Raw genomic sequence first — 16310 nt, 5'->3', positions numbered from 1 at the left:
TCCACTAATATCAGGCATGATTCTGTCTCCCTGAAGGCCTGGCAAACTCACACTGACTTCGGTGGTACATAAATCAAATCTATAATGCCTGTAGCCACGTCCTTCCTGGAACAGATTTTTATGTCTAACTTCTGCTCCCAGTCAAGTCAATGGCAAAACTTCATTGACCTCAATGGACCAAAGAGGAACCTCTATGTCTTACCAAGGCCAACTTGATACAAAACCACTGCATTAGCAGACAAACATTTGTTTATTCTCCCATTTATGTAAGGAAGCGTTCTTCATTTTAAAAAAAAAAAAAAGATTGAAACAAAACAAGAACCCCCAACACTTTTCTCCACACACAGCGTCTTAAAAATAAGCCAAAAACCATCATGGCAAATGAGTGTTTTTCAATACAGTTAATGCTGACAGACCTGCCTACAGAATATTCTTTGTAGAGCGATGAAAATGATATGGCAGCTAACTGCAATTAACAGGTTTGGAATTCAAATCTTTAAGAACAAAAATAATGGTCAAATGCACTGAAACTAAATATCATTTTCACTGTAAAAATGAGGGAATCAAGAACAATACTCAGAAAGAAAAAGGAAGTATACCAGAGACAGCAGGAATTCCAAAACCCAGCTTCCATTACGTGGCTCATGTGTGAATAGTAATGAGAGAGAGAGATCTTGAGGATCCTCCCCAGTTAAAGAATAAATATTCATGGAGTAACATTCTACAGTGTAGGCTACAATCCTGGTTTCAAATACACCTTTGCTTTACTTTGAAAATGGAGACAGTTCCCTGAAATCAAGGCAGCAACTCTCATGTTCTAAGTTAAGCATGTTGAGCAAAGTTAAGCAAAGATTATAGTTATGGTGCTGCTCTGAACAGCTAACAACATACACTTACACTTACCAGTGTTCCCTGTAAGCTGAATACTTGGACGTTTGGCCAGGATAGTGTCAAATGATGCCCAACTGATTAACAGAGAGCCCACAGCATTTATTTCTATTTGTGGTACACATCACACATACCTTGTGCCCATAACAAAATTTATTCCACCCATGGATGGAAAAAATAGAGTAAACATTGCCTCATACTGTTGCCAAGACAATCTATTTCCACCAGCCCCTCTCAGAAGTCCACAGAGGCCTAGGCCACTTCCAGCTTTTGAGGCCTCTAGCCATAACAACAATAAAAAATGACAATGCATGAAAACAAAATACATTTCAAACATGTGTCTTCATGAAACTCACTGTTCAAGATTGTCCTCACAAATTTGTCACCTGGAATCTGGTCCTGTAGACTATGAAAGCCTATGATAATAGCCAAGCTACCACGCAAGCAATAAGTCACCTCTTTTAGCTACCACAGGAAGATAATAGTGAGGAATTTTCCCATATAAATAGTTGCTTAGTCAACTAGATGTAAAACTGTGAAAATGATACAGGTTGAACCTCTCTAATCCAGAACCCTCTCCTCCAGCAATATCCATTATCCAGCATGATTTTAATTAGAAAGATGACCACTTATCACAGGTGTAGCCAAGTTTACAGTGGTCCCATAAAGTTTGTTTACAGCCACCAGTCCTAGCTCTCTGTGTTCAGTGCATTATTTAGCTTTAATTTACTCCTAAATGTCTTCTAAGAGCCCAGTAAGCTGTGAAAATGTTGGTAACATGCTAGAAAATATTTGCCTCTGGTGATCCGACAAATTCTCTCATCCAGCACCGTTCAGGTCACCAGGGTGCTGGACAAGAGAGGTTCAAACTGTAAATGTGAAAATTCTCTGATTTTCAGCATGCACTTGATGAACCACGGGATAATAGTAGCAGTTTGTTTAAATAATCAGCTGATCTGAGAGGACATCTTAACCATTGTCCAATCTTGTGCCACCAGAACTGATATGTTTTATGAATATTTATGAACATTTTAACTCTTTAACATAAGCTCTATATCAACAAAAATTATGTCTTTTACCAAATCACATCTCTTATTTGATTAAATTTGCAGTTCTAAGATGGGAGTGTGTCACACTTTGGTCCCATACGGATGCACATGAAAACAAGTTGTAAAACTTATAAAATGCCAAAAAATTAACAAGTGTCTAAATTTGAGGCCCCCTTTCAGCTTGCGGTCAAGGCCAAATGGCCCTCCTATTCCCCATCCCCACTCCTATAGCCCGGATTTTGACTTGATACATCACTTTCTTTAGACAGCTGAAAACAACATCAGGGAGTGAGGTGTGAAGGGATGTCAGTCATCTCACTGGAATGGTAACTCTGAAAGCACAACACATAAAGAACTATAACTATTTACCTGATAGTAACAGAGAGGTAGCCCTGTTAGTCTGTGTTCTAAGAAAACAAACCAGCAATCATCCAGTGACTGAACTTGAGTAGCTTGTAATCCCTCTGTCTAGCCTTCTCAGTCCCAAACTGGCCTCATGGTAGGTCACACGTTCCAGTCTTGGAAGCTCTTAATGTTGGCTCACTTACCGAGCGGCCAGATAAATGTGGCAGGGGGGCTATAACTGCATCTGTAAGACAAAACACCTAATATCAGGAGGAGCCTAACATTAGAAGGGAGAAAGGAGACCCCACCCGCCGCACCACAGCACAGGGCCAGCAGGGAAATATCAGGAGCATCCAGAGGTTTGGTCACCTTGCTGTCTTGGATGAAGGGATTTCTCATCCCCTCTTCCCCCCCACCCCTTGCTCTCTCACACACACTCACACGCACACAGGAGGACTACAGAGGTTATGACTAGGAGAAAGCTGGCAAAGGGTGACCCTGCTTTAAAAGACGGCGACTCCCTTTCCTGCCCCCACAAATGAAGAGCGATTCCCCGCCCCCCCCCCCGCATGGAAACTCGCCCAGCAAAGAACATCCCCACCAGCCCTCCCCGACCCAGGAGCCCGGCGTGAGGGAGAATCTGGGCCCCACGCCCCGAGCCTCCCTACCCTTCCCTGGGGATGAGAGACGCCTGGGGCCCACTCGCAGACCCCTGCCCCGGGATGAGAAGTCTGCGCTCGCCCCCCTCTGCGGTGGACTCCCCTTTCTGGTCCGGGGCAGCCTGGCCGGGTATAAAGGCCCCCGGCGGGCCAGCCGCCTGCCCCCTCCCCGGGCTCACGCCGGGGCGACCCTGTACGCGCTGCTCCGCGCCCTCCTCTGCCTGCTGCTGCCCAGGGGCGCGGCCCAGGGGGAGCACAGGCCCGGCCCCCCGGCTCCCTGCGGAGGTAGGCGGGAGCCGGCCGCCCAGAAGCAGGAGGGGTCTGGAGCAGGGGGCGCCGCCGCGGCGCGGCGCGGCTTGGCTCAGAGGCGCAGCGGCCGGAGGAGGCGGAGGCTGCAGGCAGCCCGGGGGCTTCGCTGCTCGCTCGGCTCTGGCGGGTGCTGCCCTGGAGCCGGAGCCCCATGGCCGACCTGCTGCCGGGGAGCCCCCGCGGCCCCGATCCGCAGCAGCAGCCCGGGGGCGCTGGGCAGAGCCCGCGGCTGGAAGAGGAGGGGGCCGGCGGCGCCCCGAGGCCGGCGCGGGAGACAGTTGGCGGGGAGGCGGGGAGCTGCCCGGTGCGGATCCGAGTGGCGGTCCAGGCGGAGGAGGAGGAGGACGGCGGACACCGGGGCCTGGCCGCGCTGGGCGGGGGTAGCTGCAGCGAGGATGACTGCGGCCGCTATGGGAAATCTAGGTACGGCGCCGGGCCCGGCCCTGCTGTGCTGGGGGGGCCGGACAGTGGAACAGCTAGTGCCGCCTGGGGCGCCCCGGTCGTGCCTGCCGCGCTGAGCTCGGGGCCGCCGCGGAGTGTTGGACGCAGGCCGGGGAGCCTGGTCCTGGTGCTGCCCCTGAGGCACGGGCCGGCCGGGAGCTGCAGCAGCTGCGCCGCAAGGGGGCGGCCGGTGCCTGATGCAGCCGGAGCCGCTGGCCCAATAGGGAACTTGGTGTAACTCGGCCTGGACGTTGCACCAGCAGCGGGGCCTCCGCCTCTCGAGGCGCGCGGCGCCGGGGACGTGCCTGGGGCCCAGGCGAGGGAGGAGGGCGGATTCACTAGCGCTGGAGACCCGAGCCCGGGAGAAGTCACGGGCGGTGGCTGGAGGTGGCCGTGCGCTCTGGTGCGGGGGTGGGGTCTCCTGTCTGCCTTCTGACGCCCTCGGGGCCGTTCTTGCCAGTCTGCAAAGAGTCCTCTGCAAAGCCACTGAGGAGAAGCCAAGTGGCGTTAAAGGCGCCTTGAGGCCAGATGGGCTAAATTCTGCATCAGAGCACGATGGGGCTAGAAGGGGCCTGGAGAGGTCAGTCCCACCTCTTGCAGAGAGACAGGACCTGGTGAACGTGGCCATCTCTGCCAGGTGTTTATCCAGGCTGTTCTTAGAAACCTCCAGTAATAGGATTCTTCAGTCGCCCTGGGACCTTAACTACCCTTATCCAGTCACAGCCCACCACCTGCCACAACCACCCCCACAGGGTGCCGAGAGCTGTGCTGTAAGGAATGTGGGAAGAAATCCATGAACAAAATTGGAAACTAGGGACCCAAATGTATCTTTTGCCAATATATATCCTTTGCATTAATAGAGAGGGTAGGTACATTGCCTGGCTGGTGGGGCTACCAGACCCTAGGAGGGTGAAATGCCCCTGGCCATGACAGGTGTTCCCTGTAACTTTTTTTTCCATACATGGGCAGAAAAAAAGTGATGTGTGCCACCAATAGAAATACAGGTTGCCAGTCATAGGCGATCTGCTAATCAGCTGGGCTGCATTTGCTTTCTCCTGGCCAGTTTCCCACAAACTTGGCTTACAGGGAACACTGGACATGACTCTCCAAATTCTACAGTACTCACGCAGTGAATCTTTCATGTAAATCATTGATTCAGTATTTCCTTCTGAGCTGGATACTCTTCTAATCTCACTGAATAGGTTGTGTTTATGTGGCACAGTCTGCCTAGAGTCGGGAGGAGAAAGGGAGATTAGACCCCATCCAGTCCTTAATGCTGCCCTAAGACACTAGTGCTACATGGTGCGCTGTGATTGGAAGGTATTTCCAGCATTGTTTGTCAGCACAATTGGTTTGTCAGTCTCCTGGAGTGTGATCCACTGGCCAAGCTCAGCAAGGAGTTACTGTAGAAAAAAATACATCAAAGTCCTCGAGAGCTCAGTCCAATGGCATTACCTCATCTTAAAGCTGTAGTAATGAGTTGGGACAGTCCAGCTAGGTGAAGTAAGGGATGCTCTTAGCAAAACTCTTCTGGAAATTAGGACTTCCATTTGCTGCTAGTTACTTGTTCTGACACTAAATCCTGTGCTGTAATTGGACAGCCTTAGGTAGATGAACGGCTTCTAGGCACAGCAATCTTCTTGTAATGTGTACATCCCAGTGGCCGTAATGATCCTTTGGGAACTGTTTATAATGTAAAGAGTGCACTGTGCATTTTCCCATGATATTGTGACAATCCAACTACTTTCATTAAGTATGGTGTGTGCAGATTTTATTACACATAGAGGCAAAATCTGTAGGGTAAACTGCCCAGTTAACAGATTTTTAAACATGACTGATTTGGGATTATGTGGTGGGTAACAATGCATTAATTACAACTTGAACAGTTTTGTATATGACCTTTTCAAAGTATATTCCTGCTTCAGTTAAGGATGTAAGTGTTTTACTGATCAGTATGTCCCTAGTGTACAAAAAAGTTACAAAGCACTTCTATACCAGTATAAATTATCTTTCTTCCCTAACTGGAATAAGACATACCAATATAACTATGTATTTGCATATCAGGGGGCTGATCTGATTGAGACTGTGCAGTTTGTATGTAAACACTAGCACTACTCTTTTTTTTTTTTCAGGATAGACAATGCCATTGTGATTGTAGGGCAAAGGCTCTGGGTTTGCCTTATGATGCATAAAGAAAAAGGGTATGTGTTGGCTTGGATTGACTTAGTTGCAAAACTGCAAATTTGACCTGTCTACGCTAGGATTTTACAATGTGGTAGCTACCTTTCTCAATGTGTTGTAAAAGCCTCTTCTTTTCAGTTTCAGTAGGTGACTGAAAAGCTCACAAGCTGCTCAGATGCAACTAAGACTCTGCACTGCTCTGGGAGGACTATTTCCTTGCCTGGTGGTAATTTTGCAACTTAAAATTAAATCAACTGTGAAGCCCTTCCACTAGGCTTGGCCTACACACAGCTTCTGTACTACTATAATGATGTTTCTGCATCTGTTTCTCTGCTGGTACCATTCCACTATGGATGCCATTAAAGGTGCTTTATACTGGTATAGTTCTATATAAGGCATTTTCATGCTAATGTAACAGTGTTCACGCTGTAATACTTTAACTTGACTTACTTAGACTTGTATGTCAACAATTACTCATTCCTTGTCTAGACTAGGACAAAAGATGTTGGGGTTATGTTAATTAACACTAGCCTGCACAATTTTAACTACCACCTAGCAACTGATGTGGACAGCATTTAACACATTTAATAATGTTAGTGTAGACAGGGTTGTATGGCCACTGTGTGCTAAGTGTTGTGACCTAACAATTTTTGGTGAAAATCCACTTCTTTCCCCTTAGGCTAGGAAAGGAAAATGTTATGAAATGGAGAGCACTATGAAAGGCACATGGGAAGGAGGTGGGAGTAGAATGCCCACTCTCCCAGTACATGACTGTAGTGAAGAGAGATTTTGATGGGTAAAGAAACAGGAGAGAGAAGTGTTCCCTGTTTATCCACTCCTAGGCTTCCCAAAGCTTGAAGTTTGAAGCCTCTCTGGGAACAAGCCAGGTCACCGTGTAGCTCAGCTACTCTGAGCCCTCATGCACAACTTCCTGTTCCACGGAAACTTAATTTTAGAAAAAACTGAACTGTGCATGAGACCTAGTCAAACACCCCCTCTTGACCACTTAGAAGACTCCTGTGAGAATACAAATGTGGATTGTATGTGCTTTTACATCTCCAGGGCCTAAACTAATTCACTACTCTTGAGTGCAGATCCTCTGAATAGCTGCGGCTGTGCCCTCTCAGCCCGCCCAGCTCCTGAGAGCAGATATGTCTTGATGCAATTGCTTAGTCCCTGGAACCAGTGCTAACCCTTCAGGCCTCCCCAGACCTTAAATTCACCCTCTCTGAGAACTCCACCATGTGGGTGTTCTAGGTCCACAGTTTTCTTTTTCAAAGAGGCACATGATCAGTGTAGCACAACCGACTGTACAAGATTCCAAAACAATGCCTTTGCTTTTAAACAACAAAAGAAATGCACAGATGTGTACAAAAAGGTGGAAACCCTGCACTTTATTTTCCCTGTCAGTTTTCTCCCCATTGTGGAGCTTTCCAAGGTTGGTGCCCCCCTGGTGGCTGCAGTTTAGATCAGCTTGCTTTCTGTGCCCTAGCACCCACAACTAAACCACTACCACCCATGACAATATGCCTGTCTCTCTCTCTCTCCTCCCAAAAGGCTCCTGTGCGGCTCTGAGCCTTGTTCCTGTGAGTCGTTTTTAAATGTTTGTTAGGGATACTACAGCAGCAGAGAGGTAGCCATGTTAGTCTGTAGCTTTGAGAACAAGAAGCCTTGTGGCACCTTATACACTAACAGATATTTTGGAGCATAAGCTTTCGTGGACAAAGACCTGCTGTGGGTCTTTGCCCACAAAAGGTTATCCTCCAAAATATCTGTTAGTGTATAAGGTGCCACAAGACTTCTTGCTGTTCTCTGCAGCAGCAGAGTTTCAGCACTAGAACCATACCATAAAAGTTTCTGGTATGGACACAAGCGGTCTCTCTCTCTCTCTCTCTCTCTCTCTCTCACACACACACACACACACACACTGTAAACCAAGGTAATGCCTCTCTCTGAGCAGCAGTAGCTAGACTGATGGACACATTCTTCCACTAATCTAGCTGCATCTGTACAGTGGTCAGGTCAGCTTAACTACAGTACACAGGACAGTGACTTTTCTACAGCCCCATATCATTTAGATTGACCTGCCCATAGCAAATTTAGACCAGGGTTTAGCCTTGTTTAAGAACTTGCCTCTCTAAGTCCCAGCACCCTGCAGGGGTATAGGAGGAAACAGTTCTGCCCATCTTTAGCCATCCTGGTGGCATTCAGGTATTTCCACTAAGTTCTAATGACCCCGATGTATCTGGTCTGAGAGGAGTACATAATAAGGCCTCTTTGATTACGGTGGGTGCACTTAGGCCTGCTCTGCACTTTAGTTGGGTCAATATAGCTACACTGGTCAGAGGATAAAAAGTGCCAAATCCTGCCAGACAAACCTATGCCAACCTAACCCAGGGTTAGCTGCAGCTGTGCCGATAGAAGAATGCTTCCAATGAACCAGCTGCCATTGTTTGAGAAGGTTGTGTTTGTGCACTGATAGAAAAAAAACCTCCTGTATGTAGGCTGTACCTATACTACAGTAAACTCTCTTTCAGCTGGTATTAATTCAACCAGAACTCTCAGACAACTGGCACAAACATGCTGCTTTCTGTTCTGAGAGCAAAACAGAGTGGAAATAACTTCCAGCCCTAGGGCTGCCAGAGTTCCCCAATTTCTGGCGAGTTCCCCAGGGCTAGAGCTGCCGGTGTTCCCCCACACCCCAGCCACATCTTCGGCTCCAGAACTGCTGGTTTATCCCCAGCCCCAGCTGGCTTCCTGGCTCCAGGGTTGCTGGCTTTCCCCCAGCCCCAGAGCTGCTGGTGTTCCCCCCTGCCTTGCCGTTCTCCAGCCCTGGAGCTGCCAGTGTTCCGCCCCCTCCCTCCCCAGCCCCAGCTGGCATTCCCACAGCCCTGGCCAGAGATCCTGCAGCTTTGTCTCTCCCCACCTGCCTGTGCCTAGCCAGCTTCTCTCTGTTAACTGGTGTATTTGCATATCTGGCAACATCCAAGTGCCGAGGTTACTGGATATGAAGGAGTTTACTGTATGATGTTATCCTAGCTTTGCTACAGGGATGTAGCTATGCTGATACAGGTTCTGTGATGTAGACGTACCTATAGAGGAGGCATTCCATGATGCAGCAGTTTTCCTAAGAACAGCTTCCTAATATCAACCAGTATTATAAATGATAGATTCTCCAAATCACCACAGTGCATTTAGTTTGAGACTCTTGAAACATAGCAGCTGAAGACCAATTTCATTGGGTCAAGGTAGCAAACTGGAAACGATATTGTAAACTATTTTAAGGCAAATTGCGATGTTTAGTCCTCGACTATTATGGCTACTGGGTAGTTGGAAAAAGGCTACAAATATTTTTCTAATGAGAAATTGTTTCCCTCCCTGTATGCAAAAAGAGCTTATTTGGTTTTGCTCAGATTTTTAAAAAGTTTGGACACAGACTAATACTGGAAATCTTCAGCCTCAAAGGTGAACGTTTTGTGATGTTATGACTGTCTAAAACAGAGGCTTAGAAAGGTAATAGTTTCACAATTTGAAAGGCAGCAATTTCTGCTGCTCCCAGTACTAGCAATCCAATCCTGAATCCATTTCAATTGATACCAGGCTCCTGCTGTTTTCAGTGACTACAGCAGTGGCACTCCCACTTCAGTTTTATTAATTTTGCTCCTGTCATATGAGGCTTACTTCTGTAGTGCAGTGTCACTTTCAAACAAGCTATCAGTGAGCATTGTCAAGGTTAGAATGTATCCAAACCACGTAATATATTGATAATCCTATGAGCTTGAATCCCAGAAGGCATGCTCTACCCACTGTGCACAGATGCATTTAGTTTCCTGCATGAGTAATCTCCAGATGAGTCACAACATAAATAAGTTGTTTTTCAGTTTGTCCATGAAGCTTTGACAACCAAATCCTTTATAAAGTATCTCCAAGGAAAGAGAAACACTCAGTGTAAATTGTAGACATTATATGCCTATTAAGACACTTGCTTCTCACATCCACTCTTTGACTTTCTAACACAGATTTTAATATTATTTTAATAACTTTTTTGACGGTGGAGCTTGATATTAGAAGAATGGTGATTTTCTTCAGGTTATCACTGGAGCTGGAGAAACTGCAGGAAGCTAGTTGTAAATAAAAATGCCAACATCCTGTGTTTTATAGAAAACTAGAGCTAAAAAGTCGAAAGCAACTTCATAAACTTACAAATGTGCCAAGTAAAACCATGTGGTCTAACAGAACTGCAAAGGTGTATGTTGTTCCAGGTGGGTAGAACTAGCAATGCAACAGCTCAGACCAATGAATCAGATGAGCGTTTGTGCTTCTGGCATATAGCTGACATTTGGTAAAGAGGTAGAAGGGTACCTGCGAGCATCAATGTGGTGTTGTAATACTGTGGGCATGGTACTGACCTTTTGTAAATTAAAAGCTTGTTCTTTTGAAGCATGAGGTTCTTCCCAGATTTTCCTCCCCTGTGACTCTTAACTCAGTAATTGCAAACATCCATACTCAGAAAATCACTTTTAAAAGACCTTAATGGCTCTAGGTTTTGCACTTAAATTCCTGGTAAAAATAATTCCCTAGTGGTAGCTAAGTAAGGGTATGTCTAGAGTTAAAAATAGATGTTCTAATTAGATGAAACAACTTTCTGTATCGTTTGTGACCTAGCAAAAAGTGAGAAATGGTCCAATCATTGGACTAGGATGCTAAGCTTCCCTTTCCATCTCCCTCCGAGGCCTCAATCCAAAAGTAAACTGTACTAACAGGGTACAAAACTTTATTAACCTCAGGACCATCTGCTTAAGACCTGCCATTCAGATAAGAGCTCCAATTCCCTCTCATGAACACGCTTTCCAACATCACGTAGCTGGCTAAAATATGGCCTTTTTTAGAATTTGTTCCATTATTCATTTACTTAATGTAGTTTATGGTGTTACTGTGATGGCTCAACACATAAGCATTGATTTATTTATTGGTGCAGGGGAGGACTTATTTTGCATCTGCAACTGAGTGAGCAGCATGAATTGTGTCCAAAGTCCACCCACCCAGCTAACACCTTTATGTACAAAACAGTCATCTCCGTCTGCCAGTGATTAAATCTTGCTTGGTGGGTACACACAGTCGTGTTTCAGGATAGCATATGCAAGTGGTAGCGCACTTGCCTGAGACACCCCAGTCACGGGCAATCTGGAGCCCCTGAGCCACAGGCTGCCTATCACTGATACAGTTTTTCCCCACTTGACATACCTCCATAGCAGAGAAGTGTTCCCTCCTACCCTCAGAGTGAGCAGCCAACAGAGTGCCCTGTGTAAAAGCCCCAAGTGAGCCACAATAGCATGTTGCAGAAGCCAAATAAAATTGTGGAGGAAAAGATGAGGGGATATTCTAGGGGTCTTTTAGGTTGATTTGAATTACTTTGGTGGCAGACAATTGGTCAGTAAACTTATTTTATGGTTACTGTGATTTATAGTGCAAACAGCTTTTTGTGGAGGCATTTTTAATTAAATCTAAAATGTATCTAGTTAACTGTAGATTTAAGTAAATTCCAGGATGAGGCCCTGCTGCAAATCTGGCCTTTAATAGATAGGACACATACCTGTGCATTCAGTGTATAACTAATTTCATTTTAAACTGCCGTGAACTGTGATATAATTTCTAAGCATGTGCTCTTGTGTCGAGCTACTTGCCAATTGACATGTGGCAACTGTCTGACCAGATTTGTACCCCAATTTACAGGCACTGGAAGCTGTAGAGAGACAGAGGTCTAAGAGCTGTGTGGCTGGATTAAGAATGACTGCTTTGGATGGGTGTCCAACAGAGGTGATGACTTGTTAGATAAAGAACTTCAGGCAAAGAGAGCGAGAACTGAACTGGCTGTGGAAGGTCTATCCAAAGGGAAGAGCAAAACCTGAAAACTGCATGTACAGATCCAAACCTGATAAGATGGACACGGAACAAGAATAAATCTTGACCCAAACTAGTTAATCTGAAACAGTCATCTCTAGCCCATCTCTGTTGTATGGTTATCATATGTGCCTTTGCTTGTTTGGCGATAACCTTTCAAATGTGCAAAATACAGTCCTCTTTGTCATGTTCACTGTTCAAATGCTTGTTAGAATCCTAGCTTTTAACATCAACTACTGTTTTCTGGCTCATTGCTTGTTATACAACTATACTCACAAAAAAAAGTCCATAGTTATTTTTAGCAGCTTCAGGTGGTAAATGGAAGCAGTGATAAATAAACTATGCATAACACTGAGCATTGGCATTCTTAACATCTGACTTTGTCAAAAAATGGCTGAAGACCTGGTCTTCTTTGAACTGCTGAAGTACACTGGATGCTGGAACAATTTGTATTGGCTGAGAGGCACTGAAATAAACTGTAAATGCTGTATATAATGAAACCCTTTCAAGCCGGGGGTGATGGAGCAACCCCTACACCTTAGTTCCACCATATATGAAAGTGTAGTACATGACTGATTGTTCTGTGTTTTCTGCTCTTGCAGTGAGCTGAGGACTTTGGCTCCTTAGTCTGACTGAAAGGATTCTGTCTCTGAACAGGCATCCTTTTGCACAAGGAGAACTGCCTGAATCTACTCACAGCTTATCAACGACTTCTGAGGAAGGAATCACTGCTTTTGCTCTGGTGCCCACGTGGTTCTGTGGGATAATGAGAATGAAAAGGGCACAGGCAGAGCTGGGGGTTGAGTTCTTTGGGTCACCAGTGAAAACTAGATGTTTGTCCCCATAGGCCTATTTGTCATTTTCTGTTCAGCAGAGCCGATAGCCAGGAACAGGAAACTTTGTTGTGATGACACTCACATCTGCTTTAAATCTGTATTTTCAGCTGTTCATTTAACAGCCAGTTTTCCTCATTCCCTTTCTCACGCTTATGTCTGATATATTCATACAGTGAAATCTGAGTAGTAAGATCCACTGCCACACAAGACTCTTGCTGGGTTTGAAGGGTTAACACTGCTTAATTTAGTGCATCACATTTATATTTCCAGCATAGCATGCTCTCAATAAGTGTCTACAGTTGGATAATTTTTTTTTTTACTGCTAAAGCTAATAAGAAGTAAGGCAGCCCTGACCAAGCTAAGGGCACTTTATAAAATTGTTTCATTGTCTTGTTTTAGTTGCGGGGAGAATGATGGTGATGACTCCAACCAGGACTGGAAACCCCCAGACAATGAGCTGATCCAGAAGCTTGTCACACAGGTTGAATATTATTTCTCAGATGAGAATCTTGAGAAAGATGCCTTCCTCTTAAAGCATGTGAGAAGAAATAAGATGGGCTATGTCAGTGTTAAGCTACTCACGTCTTTCAAAAAGGTAGGTTAATTGATGAAGAGCCTTTTTAAATCTATCTTACTGAGAGAATATCAGGAGGTGCTGAGACAAAACAAACCAGCAGAAATGTAGCTCTTTAAAGACTAACAAAATGATTTATTTGGTGATGAGCTTTCATGACAGATCCACTTTTTCAGGAGGTACTGAGCACAGCTAACCAACGTAATGAGCTGTTAAACAGATAATATGCACTTGTTGCTTTTAGCCCGTCTGAAAGGCCGATGCAGTTAACATCCTACTGTTCTATTTGTTCTTTTCTTCTAAAATGTTGTACAAACAATGACAACCTTTTGATGTGCCCAACACACTGTGAGCCCAAGCCTAAAGGAGAATTAAATTTAGAAAAAGAATCCTTTAATTAAGATCTTGCTTGGTAGACTCCAAACTGTTTTCCCTCCCTGCCTCCACCCCAGCTTTGGGAACTTTTCACTTTTAGGGAGAAGACTTTTGAAGTTACATGGTAGATGTTTTTGGGGTGGTTGTAGGGTGGGGTGTTTCTTTGAGCCAGTACCTGCCTGACTAGAGATCCATGTCTTTTGACCTGTGCAAACTTAGGAACCTGGCTTTGCAGTTTGATTCAGTAGCTGGAGTGTTAGAGTTTCAGGACATGTGGGTTCTAGGCCTGATCTGTTGCCTATAATCTTCTGTAAGGCACTGTGGACATGCCTGTTTTGAACTATTAAAGGGCAGGAATTATATCTTTCTTTTCTAAAATAAAGCACAAAGGTAAGGTCATAGGACAGCAGGGGAAGCTACCTGTTTGGAATTTGATGCACCAGGCAAAGCAGTTGTTCAATATGCAGTATGAGCATGCCTCTAAGATCAGAGTGGAGTAGGAAGATTCTAAGAACTCTCAAAGAGGCATAAAATAGCCATAGAAATAATGTTTTGTCTGGGTAGTTCTACAGCTGGGTAATTCTGATCCCCAGTCATGTGAAAAGACAAGGAGCTTCACAACATCTAACTGATGCTTTCAGAGACAGCTTTAAATATTTTTTCCTGCTATTTTCCATTCAGACTGGATATTATAGAAGTTTTTGGCTGATCTTTCATTTGAAATCCAAGCCAGTATTTGCCTCAGGTTTTCAGTAGCTGTCGAACTATAATTCTGAGGATTTCAATGAGCTGTACTAACTTAGTGTGACCCTTTTTCTTAAAGGTAAAAAATCTTACCAGAGACTGGAGAACTACAGCCTATGCGTTGAAGTATTCAGACATTCTGGAGCTGAATGAAGATAGCAGAAAGGTTAGAAGAAATACCCCAGTTCCAGTGTTTGCGAGTGAGAACCTGCCTAGCAAGATGTTGCTTGTATATGATATCCACTTGATTTCTGAGCTACAGGATCTGAGCAAGAATCAAGAAAATGGATGCATGCAAGAAAAGATGATGGAGCATCTTCTCAAGACCTTCATTAATTTTGGTGTAATCTCATCAGTTCGCATTCTCAAACCTGGTAAGGATCTTCCACCTGATGTCAAGAGATTCAGTGCTCGATACACCCAGCTTGGAACAGAGGAATGTGCAATAGTAGAATTTGAAGAAGTAGATGCAGCAATTAAAGCTCATGAAATCATGTGTATTGAACAAAATAACAAAACTGGCATGAAGGTTGTCCTGATAGGTATGAAGCCTCCAAAGAAAAAAGTTGTGAAAGACAAGAACCATGATGAAGACCCCAGCAAGTCTGTCAACAAAACTAGATCTCTGAATAAGAGAGTTGAGGAACTTCAGTATGTTGGGGATGAATCTTCAGCAAACAGCTCCTCTGACCCAGAAAGCAATCCTACATCTCCACTATCTGGACGCAAGACGACCCCTACTAACAAATTGAGCCCTACTACCTATCAGAATAACCACCTGAGCCCTAACGTTTCACCTCGATCAAGCCCCTGGAACAGCCCATCTTCTCTGCGCAAAGTGGCCAAGAAGTCTCCACTTGCTGAAGATGGCAAACTTAACCCAAGCACTAGCCCTGAAATCTCAAGGAAACGTGCAGATTACTCTTCAGATAGCAGTATCACTCCATCTAGTAGCCCATGGGTTCAGAGAAGAAGGCAAGTTCAAACAGTAACACAAGAAAAAAGTCCATTAAGTAGCCCAATGCTTGCCCGCAAAATTCAAAATGCAGATGGGTTACCTGTAGGAGTGTTGCGGTTACCCAAAGGCCCTGATGGTACTAAAGGATTCCATAATGGCTGCAAAAGGAATAAACCTGTGAAGAACGAGTAAATCTTGGATATTTTTTTAAAAACAAGTTTCACAAATAAGTTTTATTTTTGCTCAAGCTTGGTAAAAAGACTAGTACATAACTGAATGAAGTCAATATTTAATTTTTAAAGGTTTTTGTATTCATGTAGAGAACTCATTTGTATATTTATATTTGCACTTACTCTGCATTATTTTTATATTTTTTGTTTGTTAAAAAGAGTTGAACATTGAAATGTTATTTTTACGCCAGGTATTTAAAACATTTTACGTAACTGCATTTTTGTGCAAAGCTATGATTCTGAACAGCAGTGTGTAAACACTTGGTAGTATTTAGCTGTTGTACCATAGCATTTCAAAACAAGACATCACCGGTCTGTTACTCAGAGGCTTCCTATTTCCAATATGTTGAAAGGAACACTAAGTTGTAATGTCATGTCAGAAACTTGGCTAAGTTTGTTTGCTTAAATTTCCAAAGATATGTAATAGGACCAAACTGTGTTTTTCTGTGATGAGAATAAACAAAAGTGCTGACAAACTGTTTTAGGTACCAGATTCTAATGTTCAAAATTAATCCAATGAGACAAAGTTCTGAAGTATGGACAATCTGTTTGAACCACGTTTGAATGGATGATTCCCACAAAGTAGACTGAACCATTTATTTTTTTTAGAATATTGACTAATCTTCCAACCCTCTCTGGGCCAGGTTTAGGTCTCATGTTTCAAGCCATTTGTTCTACTTATTGTGTGAGGACATCATGTGTATATGCCAATTGCCTGTTGCAGTTTAAAGTGAAGCCTATTTGAACAAGGGCTAAATTACAGTGGCACAGCTGTACAGGTGCACTGCTAGTACAGAAAGTGTAGGCCAATGAGAGCTGC

The 16310-nt window shown here is 44.5% G+C and overlaps 1 protein-coding gene across 1 annotated transcript; it reads left to right on the top strand.

Moving 5' to 3' along the window:
• Window positions 1-3287: 3287 nt before the first annotated feature.
• LARP6 (La ribonucleoprotein 6, translational regulator) lies at window positions 3288-15961 on the top strand. Its single transcript, XM_075006731.1, has 3 exons — window positions 3288-3673; window positions 13009-13204; window positions 14382-15961. Exons 1-3 carry the CDS (start codon window positions 3402-3404, stop codon window positions 15450-15452), a joined length of 1539 nt encoding a protein of 512 aa, XP_074862832.1. The 5' UTR covers window positions 3288-3401; the 3' UTR covers window positions 15453-15961.
• Window positions 15962-16310: the final 349 nt, after the last annotated feature.

Source organism: Carettochelys insculpta, chromosome 12 (assembly GCF_033958435.1).
Source record: "Carettochelys insculpta isolate YL-2023 chromosome 12, ASM3395843v1, whole genome shotgun sequence".
In the NCBI taxonomy this organism is placed as follows: Eukaryota; Metazoa; Chordata; order Testudines; family Carettochelyidae; genus Carettochelys; species Carettochelys insculpta.
Note: the sequence above shows the minus strand (reverse complement) of the source record. Positions and strands in the feature narration are given on the sequence as shown.

Bases quoted from the DNA above. Each gene is read 5' to 3' on its own strand.
- LARP6 (XM_075006731.1), top strand. From the start codon at position 3,402: ATGGCCGACCTGCTGCCGGGGAGCCCCCGCGGCCCCGATCCGCAGCAG. The intron at 3,674-13,008 runs GTACGGCGCCGG...GTCTTGTTTTAG, and splicing joins GGCCGCTATGGGAAATCTAG to TTGCGGGGAGAATGATGGTG. The intron at 13,205-14,381 runs GTAGGTTAATTG...TTTTTCTTAAAG, and splicing joins TACTCACGTCTTTCAAAAAG to GTAAAAAATCTTACCAGAGA.